General features: G+C 38.3%; 1 protein-coding gene across 1 annotated transcript; it reads left to right on the top strand.

Moving 5' to 3' along the window:
• Nucleotides 1-14: 14 nt before the first annotated feature.
• Nucleotides 15-17,418, top strand: TYW3 (tRNA-yW synthesizing protein 3 homolog). Its single transcript, XM_028102594.2, has 6 exons — nucleotides 15-292; nucleotides 3,182-3,262; nucleotides 5,135-5,233; nucleotides 5,452-5,523; nucleotides 8,022-8,155; nucleotides 17,002-17,418. Exons 1-6 carry the CDS (start codon nucleotides 119-121, stop codon nucleotides 17,219-17,221), a joined length of 780 nt encoding a protein of 259 aa, XP_027958395.1. The 5' UTR covers nucleotides 15-118; the 3' UTR covers nucleotides 17,222-17,418.
• Nucleotides 17,419-19,288: the final 1,870 nt, after the last annotated feature.

Here is a 19,288-nt window from a genome sequence, read left to right as displayed (position 1 = left end):
CCGAACTCGGGACGAGGAGGAAGTTTGGGCCTTTCCGGCCACCACCCGCTCCAAAATGGCTTCCCCCAGGGAGAGGCGTGGGCTAACGTCAAAGTATAGACTCTAAACCCTTCCTCTCATGGATCATACCGCAGAGTTCAGGAGATGGAAGGCGCAGTGTCTGAGCAAAGCTGACCTCAGCCGGAAGGGCAGTGTGGACGAGGATGTGGTAGAACTTGTGCAGCTCCTGAATGGGCGAGAACCGTACTTCACCACCAGTTCCTGCGCTGGGCGCATCATCCTCCTAGACGGGGTGAGGCCCTATTTGTTTCAGTGCCAGCCCTGTGGTGTGCAACACCGAGAGCCCTGTGCCCACCCAGTGCAACACCCCAATCCAGCTTGTGTTTGTCCTTCTGATGGGTGGTTTCCGCTTCTTTATGAAACTTAAATGTTGAATTAGACCAGTGCTTCTAAAACTTTAATGTGTCTATAAAAGAGCGTCACCAGGTGCTCTTTTATAATACAGATTCTGATTCAGTAATTCTGGGATGGAGCTGATGATACTATGTATTTCTAACAAGCCCCCAAGTGATGGCGAAACTGCTGGCCTGAGAATGCTCTTGAGTTGCAAGGATTAGAGAATATGATTCTGAATACTGGGGGAATTTAAAGACTCCCAGCAGGGCAAGGCGGCTTTTCTCCTCAGCCGCCTTTACCAAATCAACTACTTGACGGAACGTCTCCAGGGTTAAGGCGTTTACTGCCTCCTGGTGGCCCACTCCGTTATTACAGCTCTGGTAATTTTTACATTACGCTGAATATGGGTTAGTCTGAGATAGTGGTCAAGCCCTCAGGCTTTGGAGTAATGCTGCTTAGATTCTAAGCTAATTATGGGACCTACTGGCTATATGATTTTAGGAAGGTTATCTAAGCTCAGCCCCTCCCTGTTCTATGAACTGAGGATAATGGAGTATCGGCTTCATAGGGATTTTGCATAGTAGAAATGGGATAATTTGAAACATTTAGCACATGCCTGGCCCATATTAAGTGTGCCATAAAAGTTAGCTGCATGTCAATTTTAACATTAGGATTGAATTCAGAGCATGAAAGACAGCACACTCATAAGCTCATTTTTTAGATCCCTCATTGACTGATAATTTGCTGGTCCCCCAGGTTAGCAGGGCCTGTATATTTTTATATTGCCACCATTGCCTCCTGAGCAGTGGCACTCTAGCTGGACTTACTCTCTCCTACTGCCCTATTTTATCTGGATTTCTGCAGCGTTTTCCTAACAGGTCACTGATCTACCATTCTCTCTACTCCAAACCATGTAACATACAGTTAACAGATTCACCTTCCTAAAGACAACTCTGTGCATGTCACTCATCTATGCCGAAATCTTTTATTACACATTTTTCCAACATCAGAAAATCCAAACCCCTATTCTAGTATACCTTCCGACCCCTCTGCTACTCTGATATTTTCTGCTACTTCTCTTCATGTTTATCTCTTTACTAAAACTGAACTATTTTTCTTTAATAGCTTTTTTTTTTAAATTTTATTTATTTATTTGAGAGGGAGAGAATGAGAGAGAGAGAGCACGAGAGGGAAGAGGGTCAGAGGGAGAAGCAGACTCCCTGCTGAGCAGGGAGCCTGATGCGGGACTCTATCCTGGGACTCCAGGATCATGACCTGAGCCGAAGGCAGTCGCTTAACCAACTGAGCCACCCAGGCGCCCTATTCTCTTTTTCATCTTATATTTACCTGCCTTTGCCTTTGTTTATATTTATTATTCCTGAAATGTTTCCCCCCATCTCTGTATATTTGAGATGTGACTCCCAAAACTCCCCTCTCCCATCTGAACACAAGCATACACACCCACTTGTAAGTAATGACTGCTTCTTCTGAACTGCCTCAGGACTTTTTCAGAACCTCTTTTCATTTTATGTGTATTATTTATTTTCATTTAGTCTTATTTCGGGAAGGATTTGCATCAACTTACAGAAAAGTAATACAAGAAGAAAAATTAAAAGTGGGAAAATCTGGATGAAGGGAATATAGATAAGATGAAGCTAGAGATGGCATTAGTTCCTAAGTATGCCCTTAGATTCTGTAAATTTGCTAGAGGTGAGTCACACATTTCGTTCTAACATTTAGAGCAGGCAACATAAGATCAGATAAATGTCACTGAGGTCATTCAGTGAAAACAAACCAGTTATTTAGGACAGGCACAGCTCTTCCTCTTTCCAAAGCTAGACAGCCAAGTCTCCTGTGAATTCATTGTAAAAATAGTTACTTTGTAGAAGTATAGTGATTTAGACTTAAGTATGGTTTCCTGCATCTTCTTTCCAGCCTCCTTGAGGGTAGAATCTGTTTATATCCAAAGAATCTAAAAGAACTTTACAAATAAACATTTTTTAAGTTAATTAAAAAAAAAAAAAAACCTGATGTTAAGGTATTGGCTTCTTGAAGCTTTGACCTTGCAGTCCTAGCTCTGCCCTTTGGGTCTGTATATATAGTCTAATCCCGATGTTATAAATGTATGCCTTTAGAAACTAGAGACATAAGGGTGTGAACAGCCCACCTGTCAGTAAAAAGTAATAGGTCCTGTGTGGGATTGGGACAGTGCTTTTTTACAAAGGAAATTCCAAGTTCTTTTGTTTGCTTTTTTAATGTTGTGCAAGCCAAGGGGCACCTGGGAGGCTCAGTAGGTTGAGCATCTGACTCTTGATTTCAGCTTAGGTCATGATCTCAGGGTCGTGAAGCCTGCTTAAGATTCTCTCTCTCCCTCTCCTTCTGCCCCTTCAACCCCCCGAATCATGCTCTCTCTCCTCTCTCTCCCTCAAAAAAAAAAAAAAAAAAAAAAAATTACAAGCCAAATAAAACAACTAGAGTATAACTCAGGGCTGCTAACGTACAACGCCTTACAATAATCCCTTTTCTCCTGACAAAATCGTGATCATATTTCGGAAAATATTTTTATACCTTAATAAACAATTTATTTTCTTTATATTTCAACTAATTTGGTTTCATTTTTGTTTTGGGTTAACTTTACCCAAAACCTAGTGAATTATTCTCAGTAATACTTAAAATAACCACTTGGAATTATTAATCTTAAGAAAGCTTACAATTATGCTATGCATTGTACTTATTATTTGTGTAAATATTATATGATTAAATTATGTTTATTTTTTAATTTTAGGATATAAATGGTTTTGAGGTTCAAAAGCAAAACCGTTGCTGGCTACTGGTTACACACAAACCTTGTGTAAAGGATGATGTGGTAAGTTTTTATATATAAACTTAGAAATAAACTTTTAATTCAGAATCATATTAAATACATATGAAAAAAATAGAACATTCAAGGTGGATTAATGTGCTTAATTATAAGGACTGAAGATTAAAAAACCTGAGGAGATTCATTATAGTGGCTTTTTTGATTTGGGAAATAAAAGTATAAATATGTATATAAGCATTATTTATTGCTCAACAAAACACATCCTCTTCAACATAGAGAGTTCATGGGTATTGGACACATAGTAGATTGAAAATTTGAATTTCGGGGCGCCTGGGTGGCTCAGTTGGTTAAGCAACTGCCTTCGGCTCGGGTCATGATCCTGGAGTCCCGGGATCGAGTCCCGGGATCGAGTCCCGCATCGGGGTTCCTGCTCAGCAGGGAGTCTGCTTCTCCCTCTGACCCTCTTCCCTCTAGTGCTTTCTATCTCTCATTCTCTCTCTCTCTCTCTCTCAAATAAATAAATAAAATCTTTAAAAAAAAAAAATTTGAATTTCAGTTCTACCATTTGATAACTCTGTAACCTGGAATAAATTATACAAGGAGAAGGGAGCTTGGAGAAAGGTACTATCTATATATTACCAACATATTGACATAAATAAGTTATACATTATTTATCTGGATTGCTTCTTATAAGTCTTCCCATCTGTCCTGGGTTATTTAGTTTCAGAAATTAAAAATGTTTAGAAGAGTTCATATAAGTTTGTATTAGTGAGGCACTTTACATTACCTTTCAGGTGCTCAAATGTTGTCTTAGGATACTCACTCATTCTTCATCTCTTTCTTTGGGTACTGGTTCTTTCTGCATATTGGCCCTTATTCTCTTCTGCTGCAGACAGTCTTTGTAGTAGGAAAAATAGCTGCCAACAGCCCCATTAGAAAAGGACTTCTTCTTGCTAATATCCAGGTATTATTCCCAGAGGAGTCTGAGTCATCCTGCTTGGGTTAGATGTTCTCCCCTTGAGATCAGTTATTTTTGCCAGTAGAATGGAATACTATCCTCGATCAGACCTAGGCACTTGGCATCTCTGAGATTATTATAGCAGGAGTCATGAGTGATAGGGTCATGATTGACAGTCCCATCAGAATCAAATGGTGTGAAAAAGGGAGGATATAGCCCAAGGACACTAGGTGGACAGAAATAACAACCACCTTGTATAAATTCTAGCTCAGACATATATGCGTCTCAAACGTCAATTTAATAACAAAGCATTTAAACAGGACTTTCCTTTTTTTAAGATGTTTTATTTATTTATTTTTGCGAGAGAGAGTGAGCGAGCATGTGCACAAGTGGCAGGGAGGGGCAGAGGAAGAAGCTGACTCCCTGCTGAGCAGGGAGCCCCATGTGGGGCTGGATCCCAGGACCCCAGGATCATGAACCGAAGGCAGATGCTTAACTGAGCCACCCAGGCTCCCTAAACAGAACTTTCATATCATATTCCTTTTTTTTTTTTTTTAAAGTAGGCTCTATACCCAACATGGGGCTTGAACTCATGACCTCAGAATCGAGAGTCACATGCTCTACGGACTGATCCAGCCAGACACCCGCATACCGTATTCCTTAGTGAAAATCTGTTACAGAGTTAAATAGAGTAGTAGTTTACTTTCCCAGGTATGGCTGGAAAGAATGACACAGAGGTTTATGGGAGAATTAGAGATCAGGTCTTTTAAAAGAATAAGCAGATTAATCAGTGTTTGGAGGAAGAGGACCAAGAAAGCAGAGTGAAAAGTTATTGCAGAAAAAGGATGCTGGATGATTCTGAATGTTTCTGGGAAAAACTGAAGTTGCATATGGTAAAGGGTCAGCATAGAAAAGGATCATATATTGGTGTCTGATGCTAACATTTCTCATTTATTTAGATGGCAGCTCTGAAGAAAGCAAATGGTGATGCCATTTTGAAATTTGAACCACTCGTTCTTCATGTGCAGTGTCGACAGTTGCAGGATGCACAGATTCTGGTAACATTTTATGATTATACTTGAATTTATAGGTATGTGGGTAGATTTAATTCTAAGCTTTAAATCTACCAAAAAAATAATATGATTTTAGTTTAATTAATGAGTTTTTAAATTTAATTATAGATTTGGGGCTATATGTGTTTCTGCAATTTTTAGAGCTAATCAGTTTATTTGATTAGCCAGATTATCAGAATTTAACCAATTTATTTTTTTTACAGCATTCAGTGGCAATAGATTCTGGTTTCAGGAACTCCGGCATAACCGTGGGAAAGAGAGGAAAGACTATGTTGGTAAGATAACTTTTGGCAAAAAGCAATTCTTTGGGCATGAAGTGATTCAGATTATTGAAGAACCTCATTAGACTCCTGTCTTTAGTCTCTCCCTACTCAAATCTTGCCATTCCCTTGCTCAGAAATCTTTAGTACTTTATTTTTTCCTACAAAGTCTAGAGTTCTTAGATTTGCATTTGAGCTCTTATTTTATAGTGTCTTCCTCTACTTACTTTCAACCTGATTCTCTGTGCCCTCCTCATCCTAAATAGTCAAAGCTCACTGTAATCAGCACCATGATACAGTGGAAAGAATCATAGACAGGGGGTCTGAAGTCCTCTACACAGAGACTGGCTGCACCACAGCTGTGCTGTATGAACCTGGGCAAGCTCCTAATCCTTCAGGGTCTCAGTTTTCTTGGCCATATCAGGGGTCCAGCAGACTACGGCCTTGGGACCAGGTCTAGTCCATGGGAGGTCAGATCCCACTACTCCACTTGATAATTCTCGTCTCAGGTTGCTTTTGTGCTGCAATGGCAAAAGTGAGTAGTTATGACAGATACTGTATGGCCACAAAGTGAGAAATATTTATTATCTATCCTTTTACAAAAAAAGTTTGCCAACCCTGGACTAGATGATCTTTAAAGCCCTTTCTAAGCCTCCAGCCTCTCTGAGTCCTTTCCTGGCCGAGTTAACTCCTAGTGATTTTGCCCTCTTCTGATCTTCTGTAGTATTTATTATTTGTAATGGTATGTATTCTTTGCTTTTTAACTATTTCAGGTTTTCTTCCATTCTGGCTTCCTAGACTTTCCTATTTTCTATCTATTTTTAACAAGTTGCCCATTTCCCAAATAGAGATGGCTTACAAAAGAAGACACTTATTAAAAAAACATGCCTAAATAGAAAGTCAAAGCCACGGTACTGGTTTATGTCCCTGTCTCCTTCCCATACACTCCATTTGGTAGCCCAAGCAAGAACAGAACCATTCACTCACTTTCCATTCCTTTGTCTTCCGTATTCAGTTAGTTACAAGTCCTATCACATCTGCCTCTAATTTCTTATGCCCGACTCCACCTGTCTAAGCCTTCTGTCACTGCCCCTGCTTAAGCCGTCATGATCCCTCCCCTCAGCCTTTACAATGGTCTCCTGACTCATCTTCCTACCATCTTCTCCTTCAGCCCCCCAAACCAATACTATCAGAATCCCCCTTTTAAAAAAGTCAGGGTCGGGCACTTGGGTGGCTCAGATGGTTAAGCGTCTGCCTTCGGCTCAGGTCGTGGTCCCAGGGTCCTGGGATCGAGCCCCACATCGGGCTCCTTGCTCAGTGGGGAGTCTGCTTCTCTCTCTCCCTTTGCCATTCCCTCCACTTGTGCTCTCTGGCTCTATCTCTATGTCAAATAAATAAATAAAATCCTAAAAATAAATAAATAAATAAATAAATAAAATAAATAGAAAAAGTCAGGGTCTCCATATATTTCCCCTGTTATTCAAGGCCCTACCCAAACTATTTTCCATTTACCTTACTTATGCTCATCTCCTTCTACCATACTTATGCTCCAGTGAGATAGAAAACTATTAGCTGTTTCCCAAATGTATCATGCTCTTTCACGTGTCCATGACTATAGATAAGTCATTCTCTGGCCAGAACGTCCCCTGCCCCCATTTTTACATCTGGTGAAATTGCACTTATCCTTAAAATCCTAACTCAAATGCTACCTTTCCCATAAAACCGAGGCCTGGACACATTCACATGTATGTGTGTGTGTGTCTCTCCTGGCATAGCACCTATGTTGTTTTGTCGTTCTTTGTTCACTTATTTATTTCCTCTTTTAAAGTGTGAGCTTTTAAAGGCAGGGATCATATTATATTTATTCTGTGTCTTCATACCTTTCATGGGGCCAAAACACTGTAGATGCTCAGTAAAAGTTCACCGAAAGAATTTTTATTTCTCATGCTAGTTTTTGTTGCCATTCTTAACCTATTTCCACTGTTTGGATTTACTTGGAACACATTGACTGTTTCATCAAGAGGTTTACTAAGATTGGCAACCCTAAAGCATGGAGAAAGCAGCCCCTTTGTGAGATAGAACAGGCATGGTTTATAACCTCACTCTGCTCAAGCAGCACTAAGAGGCTCTTCCGCATCCAGTCCATTTTGATTTTCCCTTGAAGCTTCTGTTGAGATTTCATTTATTTCTTTTCTTTAAATAGCGTATTAAAGCTTTCTAAGCTTTAGTGAGACTGAAACTGTTAAAGTGATTGGATTTTTGGATATTATCTGCCTTCCCGAAAGACAATATGTAGAATGACTTTCTTAAGAAATAACTTTATGTGATGGGAAAATCTATTTAATCTCCTTTGATTCAGTTGTGTTTAGCTAAAGTATATTAAAGCATAAACTTAAATCCTGTAATGGAACCAAATTATGTTTAAACACAGCCCTGACTGGGACTTTTCTTTAGTTATTTTCAGTGTGTCTAGTACGTAAGTTGTTATATCTAAAATTGTTTGTTCCTTGTAGGCTATCCGGAGCACACATGGCTTAGAAGTTCCATTAAGCCATAAGGGAAAACTGATGGTGACTGAGGAATACATTGACTTCCTGTTAAAGATAGCAAATCAAAAAATGGAGGAAAACAAGAAGAGAATTGAAAGGTATGTTAGTTGGATATTTCTATGTTATTCTTATATATCTAGGTCATATTTGAAAATACTGATACACACCGTCTTCAGTTTATACTCCCAACAACTTTTCTTTTTTTTTTTTTTTAAGGATTTTTTATTTTTTATTAGAGAGGGAGAGTACAAGCAGGGGGAGCGGCAGGCAGCAGAGAGACTGACGTGGGGCTTGATCCCAGGACCCTGGAATCATGACCTGGGCCAAAGGCAGCCGCTTAACCGACTGAGCCACCTAGGTGCCCAACTGCTTTTCTATTTGTAGTCTTATCACAGATAATAAAAAAATGATCAAAGTAACGGATGAGAGTAGCCCAGACAGTAAAGGGTACGAAATGCAGTGTAAAGGGGAAGATACTTGGAGGATAGTGGGACATGACTACCAGCAACAACAGGCATAAAGGGAGAGAAACATAATCCCTCAGGTAAGAGAGCCCAACAGCAATGGGGACCATAACTGATCAAGTTGAAGGCAGCCAGGGAAGAGGTACACACTGCCCCCTGAATGTGATCTACTGGTGATTATCTAGAATCTCCTTTTGAGGAAAGCAACCTGGTTAATTTTTGCCTAATAAATATTTTACATATGTGGCTGATTCTTATGGATTAGATCTAGAATTGCCATAATTGTCCCAGGAGGGATCATGGATCCCAGGATCATGACTATCCCAGGATCATGACTATCAGTTTATATCTTTATACCTTCTCTTCTCCTTAAATTTTATCTCCTGGTAAATAAAACTCTTACATTACTTTCTTTTCAACTTTTTCATAAAAACAGAGTTTTTGACATAAAGAAGTGATGATGCTGCTGTCTTTCTTATATGAAAGGAATGCTTGGATCTGCCATCAGCAAGATGCATGCTTCTGAGTTTGTCAAGGAGTGATGGCCAACTTGTCATTTATAATGTCCTTTCCCCTTCTCCCCACCTCCTTGGCTACCTCACAACGAGTCACTCACTGCCTAAATAATTCTTAAATCATTCTTCTCTCCCCATCTGTACTGTCACTTTCTTTATTCAAGACCACTGCAATATCCTTGTTAGCTGGTCTCATAGTAGAATGTTTCTAGTGTGTCTCTCTGCCGAGCCATTCTCTATTATCACCATCAGAATCCTGTCTGTAAAGTGCAAAGGAGTCCTAGTGTTTTACTTGCCTGCTTAAAATTCTTTAATACCTACAATTTTTTTTTTTAAAGTAGCTAAGGCTACAGGTGCCAATGGTAGCAGTGTATGATGGTGGAAAGAGGAAGAATTTGGTTCCAGAGGCAGAACTGAATTTGAATCCAGGTTCCACCACAACTTACTCAACATTCTTGACTTCATTTTTCTTCCATCTAACTTGGGAGAAATACCTGTCTTAAAGAACAGTTTTAGTATAAATACCATCTGTATAATGACTGGCCCTATCCCTGTCATGTCATGGATTCTCAGGATAGGGTAGCTCTTTTCCTTCTTCGTTGACACATACAGAAAATAAACCTATGATCACATCATTACAAACCATCCAGGCTTTCTTAACCAGGACTCCTCATTTGAACAACAGAATTCACAAAATTATTCAAGGGACTGTTTCTCAGTTCTTGCAACAATGGTATATATCTTCCATTCTAGATACATTGGAGAGAAGTTAACTCATTATAGACAATGGATGGCTTAGGGCATTGGAGCTTAATTTTCTAGTACAACACTGGTTGAAGAAAGCTGAGGGGTTGCCTGGCTACCAGGTGCTTTGAGCAAACATTCTAAATGAAGTGATAATTTCCAGTAAGTAAGTACTGAGGAGCACCCAGCCACTTCACCAAACTACAGAGTTTGAACTACATGTAGGTACTTGTTGGTACCGTTCCATAAGTTTACCACGTTTCTTAGATTGTATTCCAGTGAGGCTCTTTGCTGAAATGTAGGAAGTAACAAATCAGTTTCTCTGTTTCCTTACTTGAATTTCAACAAGATTATAAATATAGCCCAAGAGCAACTAGCTATACACCTGGTGAAGTTAATTGAGCCACGTTCACCAACTATAAAATCAAATTATACTTTAAATCCATTGACTCGAAAATATGTTTGGAGATTATAGTGTGCATGCTGCCATCAAGAGAGCCATGCTCATCATATAAAATCAGTGAAAAATTAAAGAAGGGTAAAAAGTGTCTTAAGATACTGATTAGAAGATTACATGTGAATTCAGAAAGGGGGAACAAATTAGAGAGCTCCTTTGGGAACAGCTGTACATTCAACCAAATGCAGAGAAAAAGTTACCCTTCTGATGTGGAAAAGTGAAAAAATAATAAATACTGGAGGTGATAAGTTCTGCAATCAAACTTTGAGTACTAAAATTTGTTTGTGACAGGACCAAAGGTTCACAATTCAAATAACTATAGTAGAATTTTTAAAAGTCAAGTCCTAATCAGTAACATTTCAGCAATAAGAAATAGTCTAGAAATGTAAAAATCAAAGTTAAGAAGTAAAACATTTTTAATACAAAAAAAGGTTTGTGTGAAACAATTCCCAAGCCCACTTCTTAGTGGAAAGAAGGAGATAATTTTATATATAATGGTTCCCAGCTAAAAAATACAAAGTTTGGAGATCTCTTTACCAAGAGAAAGGCTATCTTTGGACTGTTAAGAGATCGGGACTGACTTGGTCAGAAGAAACTACCATGTGACTATGAGTAGAACAAAATTAGCCATGTTCTTCTCTTCACCAACTGTGTAGTAAGAAAATGCTAAATAAAGAGTAAAAGGGCTGAATACATTGGCATATAATACTGTTGATAAAGCAAATTGGAGAGAAAAGTAAATGAATCTATTTCCAATGGTTGGTTATGTTTTTTAAAACTTTTCTTTTTTATGGTAAAATATATATACCATAAAACTTAACCAATTTTAACTGTACATTTCAATGGCATTGTGTACATTCACATTGTTATGCAGCCACCACTGTCCATCTTCAGAACCTTTTCATCATCCTAAACTGAAACTTTGTAGCTGTTAAACAATAAATCCCCATTCCCCAGACTCCCAGCCCCTGGTAACTACTATTCTATTTTCTATTACTATGAATTCGATTATTCTAGGTTCCTCACATAAGTGGAATCATATAATATTTGTCCTTTTGTGTCTGGCTTGTTTCACTCAGTATATGGTCTTCAGAGTGTATCCATGTTGTAGCATGTATCACAATTTCATTCCTTTTTAAGGCTAAATAATACTCCACTGTATTTATATGCCACATTTTATTTATCCATCCATTCACTTATCAATGGACATTTGGGATTTTTCCATCTTTAAGCTTTTGTGAATAATGTTGCTATGAACATGTGTGTACAGATGTTTGAGTCCCGCTTCCAGTTCTGTTGGGTGTATACCCAGAAGTGGAATTGCTACATCGTATGGTAGTTCCATGTTTCATTCTTTGAAGGACTGCTGTGCTGCTTTCCACAGGAACTGCACTATTTTATATTCCCACCAGCAATGCACAGGCATTCCTTTTCTCAGCATCCTTGCCAATACTTGTTGTCTCTTGTGGGTTTTTTTGATAGTTGCCCTCCTGACAGGTGTGAGGTGGTATCTCTGTGGGTTTGATTTGCACTTCCCTGATGGTTAATGACATGGAGCATTTTTTCATATACCTGTTGGCAGGTATATGAAATTGTTATTACTTTGCTGCTTTCCTTCCTGCTTATGGTGCTCCTCCTTAGCTTCCTTCTGGATTTCACTCACTAGTCTGTCTGTTGGTTAAATATTCTTGTTCTCTACAATGCCGCTCCTGGCCCATTGCTTCAGCTACTTCCCCATGTGTAATGATAGGTCTTCGAAATCTCTCCCAGGTCCTGAACCTAGATATCCAATAACCGCTGGAATGTATCTAACTAGAATACCCCGTCAGCCTTTCCTGATTAACTTTCTTGTCCTAGTCTCAACCCCATAATCCTTTCCTTGGTTCAGATTCTTCTTCTTATTTACCAGTATTGGTACAGTTAATTCCTCAATGCAAAACAGAAATATGAACCACATTGAAACATTAATTAATTGCATATATGTCCTTTTTTCCACTACAATGTGGTCACATTGAAAATAGGACTGAGTTCTCCCTGCCACCAACCATACACATACATGCTTTAACTATTTTTTATCCCAAAACCTAAGATAGTGTCCAGCTCATAGTAGAAAACTAGTACATGTTTATTGAATTAATAATAAACAATAAAGGAACTTAAAAGTTAACCCATTAAATTGAGTTCCCCAAAGGCAATGACAGTTTCTTATTTATCATTTTCTGAGTGTCTGGTGTGAGAATAGTAGTTAATAAATGTTTGCTAAATTTGCTAACTGACTTTTTCCATCACTAGTGCTACTTACAAGGCTTCAAAGCCTTAGATGATTATTCTGGAAGATGTATAAGATGGCTTAGAGATAAGAGTGAGCGGTGTAGGCTCTTGCTGTATACTCAAGGTGAGAAGTAACAGGAGCTTGAGTAGCAAGATGAACGGGAGTGATAGTGCAGAATGTAAACAGAACGTGGTGACAGACTAGAAATGGGGGTAGAAAGGAGGAGGAGGCAAGGATAACAGATGCCTTAGACTCCTCAGCGTTGCTAGTCTTACTTTTAAAACAGAACTAAAACAGGTGAATAATAACTCGCACATTTCCCCATTACTTAAGATCAAAGAAGCAAATAATATAAAGTGAAAACACATAACTTTATTTTTGCATAGTTACCCCTTGGATATTCGGTTCCCTCATTTTTTTCCTCTCCCATACCTAGCCAACTTCCGTCCGTCCTTGCAATTCAGCCCCGGCATTGGGTTTTTTTCCAAAGAGCATTTCATGATCTCACTTGAAGCAGGGTACCCCCCCCACCATGCTCCCCGTTCCTCTTGTCTTCTTCATGGCATGCTGAATGTGTCTTTACAGTTCTGCTGCTCCCATTAAACCCTGAGCTCCTTGAGAGCACAACCGGGTTCTTTACCTCTCTTTCCAGAGCCTGGCATGGGCTCCATCACATACCTGTTTTTTAATAAAAATGCTAGAGTTTAATCAAGTTAAAATCTAAATACATATCCATGAAAATAGCCTTCTTTGTTATTTGTGAATAATGGAACCCTAAAAGGGTATGAAATTGTGGCTAGGTTTCATTAATTTTATGTTCCTATTTCAGAAGTCAGAGAAATATCAAGTGGTCCTCTAACTGACCTGAAAAACAAGAATTCATTTTCCTAGAGCGGGTCTGAAAAGTTCTGTCACGAAGAGAGCTAAGTACAAGTTGCCCCGTGGCATGATCATCTTGACTGCAGAAGTAGAGAAACTGAAGACAGTTTGATTTTCTTTGGGGGTGGGGAAGGCAATTGCCTGTGCATACATTTCAGAAGATAAAATATCTTCTGAGTTCTTTTTGTTGCCTGTGAGAACGGAGAAAATTGCACTTTGAGAATTGGGCTTCAGAGTGCTATATAAAGGGGCATCTTATGAGGGGAGAGCATGTGATTGCAAAACAAATTTCTGACTTATTGAGAAAGATAGTTTCCCAAAGGACTTTTTAAAAATTCCCTTTGAAAAACAAAAGGAAAAAGTATTTGAAGTATTTGTTCTTGGCTTTCAGACAACAGGGTCTTTGTTGCATTTTACCAGTTGTTTTTGGTACCCCAAGGATGTAGCTGTGAATTCTTAGGTCCTTTAACGGAAGATTAAAGTAAGGCACCTGTTCCTCTTTAATTACTTTTTTTATATGATTGACAAGATATTTTTTCTCAAGCTATTAATTCTCTATGATCATAAGAGAGCAATTTAATCTTATCTTTAATTTTCTAGGAATAAAGTATAATCCAGAAAAAAGACTTCTGACCTGATTCTGAAGTTCAGGGTTGGGTGGAGAATGGTAGAAAATGGAGTTGCACATCACGATAGCCTCTTATGATCAGATAGGGGTGATTCACACCACTTGGTGGCATGAAGTTTTGGACTTATAAGTTTTAGATAAAATGAGTCATTCTACTGGGTCATTTTGTTAAGCTATTCTAAATAGGCAGGGTGAAAGATGAGAAGAAAACCAGTCATTAAAGTCATCAGGGATGACGGTAGGACCTGGAGAAAGATCATGCCAAGTGTAGAAGTTTTCATGAATGTAAGAGACTGAACGAAATATTGGTAGGTGGCATGAGGGGCAGATGAAAGAGTTTAGTCTGGTAAAGTGTTGATGAGCCAGTTCAGTTCTGACCTCATCCAAGCTGTTAGGTGGGATATAGAAAGAGTAGGCATCTCCACTTGAGAGAAATGCAGAGCAGATGGTGTCTTTGTGGGGGAACCAGGTTTCAATTAAGTAAAGATATAGGGGTGCATTAAATTAAAAGGTTGTTACCACGGAATAGGGTCTAAAAAATTATACATCAGTATTTTTCAAAGCCTTTTGCTGTACCTCCTACTATACTGCTTTTCCTTGTACTGTACCTCGTCTTTGAGATGGATTTATTCACCGAAGAAATATCTGTTCAGCACCTATTTGCCAAGCGTAGTGCTGGATATCAAGGTATACCTAAGTGGTGAGTACATAAGTTCTTAAAATATGGACAGGATATGTAGTAATCGTGTTAGGTATGTATTAGAATTGTGTGGAATATTTGGAAACAGGTGAATATCTTTGGTTTTTTTTTTTTAAAGATTTTATTTATTTATTTGAGAGGGAGAGAGAATGAGAGATAGAAAGCATGAGAGGGAAGAGGGTCAGAGGGAGAAGCAGACTCCCTGCAGAGCAGGGAGCCCGATGTGGGACTCGATCCCGGGACTCCAGGATCATGACCTGAGCCGAAGGCAGTCGCTTAACCAACTGAGCCACCCAGGCGCCCCAATATCTTTGGTTTTTTAGGGCAGTTTTAGAGCCTTTACAAGTAGAACTTAGCCTATTCACTGAATTAAAGAAAGAAGAAAATTGGTCCAAATAATAATCTATTCCATAGGTGCCAAAAATTCCCTGTCACACTTTGCCATTATAATAGAATATAAAAGCATGATGAGATCCCCACAATGGCAAGGGAGGTCTCAGCTTCCAGATTCCTCTACTTGGGGACCTAGGGTAACACATCCTTATTCACCTTTTTGTTCAGTGGTTATTTATTCACTTATATTTTACTGAGTGTGCCAGCATTGTATTACATGCTAAGAATGTAACAGAAAACCATATAGATGGGGTCCTTGGTCTCATAGAATTTATATTCTATAAAAATTCTCTCATATTGAGAACTTACTTTGTGCCAGGCACTGCGCTAGGTACTTACATATATCACCTGTAACCTTCTGACAACGCAGCTCAGTACAGGATGATGTCCGGTTTGATAAATGAGGAAATCGAGACTCAGTAAGGTTGAAATTAGCCTACCTTTAGCTTTCCCAGTGGAAGGCATTTGAAGCGCATGTGATACCCCATGCCACCTCGCTGCCCTCCCACATAGGCTGAAGGCTGCTGTGTCAGGCAGAGGATTGTATTAGGTGTTAACATGGGAGTAGAAAAGACATGAAGACCAATTTTCGGGGAGCTAACAGTTTGTTGTACCACAAAATTAACACTAAAACTAAAGTAGAAAAATGAGGAAAGGAAAAGAGTAATTTACACTTAAGAAATCAAGATAGCTAATGAACACATGAAAAACAATTTCACTGGCAAACAAAAAATGATAATTAAAATAATAAGATACCATTGTCACCTATCAAAGTAAAGTATGTTTTTTGATGGTAATATTCAACGTATGGGTGAAGTGATCTTTCAAGTACTGCTATTAGAAGCATGTTTTTTTGAACATCTATTCTGGAAAACAGGTGGTGTTTATCAAGAGCTTTACAATGTTTATATCCTTTAGCCAGGTAATTACATTTCTAGCGATCTGTCCTAAAAAAGTAGCTAGAAACTCAGATCACATTATTTTTTAAAAATGTTTGTCACACTGTTTGTATTAGAGAAAGTTTGAAAATAAATTAAGGCCAACCTAGATGACATAATATTACACTACCATTAAAAAGTGTTATTTTGTAGTTTATTTGATGATATAGAAAATGTTTTCAATAAATATTAAATTTGATAAAACAATGTAAAACTATATATAATAATTTTGTAAAAGATAGTAGGCATTTGGGTGCATGTATAAATTATATTAATTCAGAATACATTAATTAACTGGAAAGAATAAAAATATTGAGAGGTGGGCGCCTGGGTGGCTCAGTCGTTACGCGTCTGCCTTCGGCTCAGGTCATGATCCCAGGGTCCTGGGATCGAGTCCTGCATCGGGCTCCCCACTCCACGGGAAGCCTGCTTCTCCCTCTCCCACTCCCCCTGCTTGTGTTTCCTCTCTTGCTGTCTCTCTCTGTCAAATAAATAAATAAAATCTCAAAAAAAAGAAAAAGAAATTCATCTAAAAAAAACTATTGAGAGGTTATTTCTAGGTAGTTCTGTAGAGGTAGTCTATATTTGTAACCTCATATATTTGCCAAATTCTCTAAAGTGAGATTTTATTACATTTATGATTTTTTATAAAGAAAAATAATTTCTCTTCTGTTTTTACCTTTCTTGTTTGACTCCTACATCTGGAATAGTAGTTGAGGTAGAATACAGGTTGTCAGGAGATGTTTCCAACTCAATTTTCAGGAGTGTGCTTGAAGAACTGAAAACACACTTCCTAATTAAATGATCTTATAAAAGCAAGAAGCCTATTATTTCTCTGCTTCATTTTATATTTTAAGGTTACTATGGAACATTATCAAATTTATAAGTTCTAGATGTATTTCAGCCATTCTGTTTGAGAACACAGATATAACAGTAGTACTTATTTCTTTACAGGCTTTATAACTGCCTACAGCATGCTTTGGAAAAAGAAAACATTACTAACGCACGTCCCAAAGAGAAAATCAAAGACAAAAATAAATCATCGTATACTCGTAAGAAGAAAAGAAACCCAGAAGAAGCACACAGCAAATGTTTTACTGAAGAAAATGTTAAAGAATGTGAAAATGATGATGACCTAGGAATCAGTGTTACTATCTTCCCTGAAGATTACTAAGATTCAGTCTTGGTAGAATAATGTTTCTAATAGATAATACAAAGCTGCTCTTTACAAGAGTATTTTAGTTTCTTGAGTATATGAGCCATTCAGAAAAGCAAGATTTATTCTTTCTCTATATTTGAGAGAAATCTTTAGCTTTTTAAAATAGCTCTGTATAATATTTGCTTATTAAATACCATCTGTTTTAGTCACATAGTGATTCATTGCAAAATTAAAATTGACTTTTTAATGCCTCTCTTTTTTAAGTTTCAATTTCTACTTCTGCAAAACGGAATTATAATACTCTTTCAAGAGAACCTTAACACTGGGAATGTTTGAGTAAAAATCGTCACAACATTTTACTTCTTTTTTCACTTTGAAATCTCCAGCCTTTAAAGGGGAATGAGCTTGCTTCTTGTTGCCATGAAGTCCAATAACAAGTCCTTCCCTTTCTTTTGACTTTGTGGAGAAAACAACTGATACGCTTTTTGTTCAGGACAAAATACCTGAACCCTTTCTTCCCATTATTTCTCACAAACCAGAGCCTGCCACTGGCATGGTCTCTGCCACACGGGTGGGCCTGGTTTTTCACTAAACCTGGTCAAAAATGATCATTTAAGACCTAGGAATCCTTATAGAATCCTCATATACTATTTTGGAAAGTTTCAAGGAATCACAAGACTTGGGTCCGAGTTCTGGCTGCTACCCAGAAGCTGGGGTGGTCCTTGAGCAAATCATTGAGTTTCCAAGGCCTTCCAGTTCCTCTTCTACATAATAGTTCTGACACCTGCTGTATTTATACGACAGGAGTACTGACAGCTTCACATCAAATAAAAATAAAGTTATTAATAGACTTTTGCATATGTGTTACTACTCATCTCTCATTTATTTTCATTATAAAATGATGCTTTCATACTGTATCTTAAGAAAGTATCAAATCATTAAAGTTATATTTAAAAAGAAATTATTAGTTAGCCCTAGAACTAATAAATGCTAGGATAAAATCAGAATGCCAAGAAAAAATTATATAAGATAATAAACATTGAGTTCTGATTTTGGCATTTCCTAATATTTTTATAAGTTGTCTAAGCTTTTATGTAAATTATGGTTAGATTTGCATCCCACATGCTTGCCTTCTGTCATATCATTTTGCACTCGCCTTTTTAAAATAGATGGACTTCAAAAACATCTATTATCCTCTAAATAAATTCATCAGGGATGATGTCCAAGGAGTTTTAAAGTTCTTGAGATTTATCTTCGCTCCCTTTTTCTATCATATCTCTGAACTGCTCCCTATTAGGCCTTTATAAGAAGATTCTAATATTTACTCTCCTAATTTAGCATCCCCACAACATTTAGGAAGTCTTCCAACACGGTCTTCTCCATTGGTCCAGAAAGAAGCTCCTTTGAGTCCTCAATCCCTCTGCCACCTGCAGCATTTGGTGCCGTCAATCACCTTGCGCCCATGGGCATCCTGAATGCTTTCTTCTGAATTGCCCTGATTGTGGCGAATCCTCAAGTCTTTTGCTCTCAAACCTTTTAACAGTTTTCAACATTCATTGTGCCTTGGAATCATCTTTAGAACTTTGGAAAAATACAGAAAGGATCTGAGACTCTCCAGGGAGGGACAGTAAGCATGTGTATTTTTTTTTTTTTTTAAAGCTACCAAATTCTTCTCTAATTGTAAACCAAAGGGCAATAACGTGTAGGCATTCCCGTATTTCTGTCTTTGGTTTTCTTGCCTTTTTCTCTCCATCCCAGCCATCTCACCCATTTCAGCAGCTCTAACCTCTGAGACAACAACTCCCATCTCCTGCCCCGACCTGCCTGTCTGCTAAGCTCCAGCTAACTGCGGGGCTTCTCCAGTACAGCTGTTCCTTCCTAAGATCTCTTGTAACACGGTCTTCTGGTTCCTTGGCTAGAGAGAGCAGACGTTTACTGGGACTTTTTTTGGTCTGAGCCCACTGGCATTTCTGTTTTTTTTTTTTTTTTTTTCCAGTTCCCCGTCCAGCATATGTGAGGTCAGAAGAAACCCCAGAGAACCTACCACTGTGTTGTTCTTTAGGTCCCGAGATGCCTAGCCTG

This window comes from Eumetopias jubatus, unplaced genomic scaffold, assembly GCF_037043125.1.
Source record: "Eumetopias jubatus isolate StellerSeaLion01/CBP00866 unplaced genomic scaffold, mEumJub1_p1.0 scaffold_4, whole genome shotgun sequence".
NCBI classification, from domain to species: domain Eukaryota; kingdom Metazoa; phylum Chordata; class Mammalia; order Carnivora; family Otariidae; genus Eumetopias; species Eumetopias jubatus.
Note: the sequence above shows the minus strand (reverse complement) of the source record. Positions and strands in the feature narration are given on the sequence as shown.

Coding starts and splice junctions, on each gene's coding strand:
- TYW3 (XM_028102594.2), top strand. CDS start 119: ATGGATCATACCGCAGAGTTCAGGAGATGGAAGGCGCAGTGTCTGAGC. Junction 5,524..8,021: donor AGAGAGGAAAGACTATGTTG/GTAAGATAACTT, acceptor TGTTCCTTGTAG/GCTATCCGGAGCACACATGG. Junction 8,156..17,001: donor AACAAGAAGAGAATTGAAAG/GTATGTTAGTTG, acceptor ATTTCTTTACAG/GCTTTATAACTGCCTACAGC.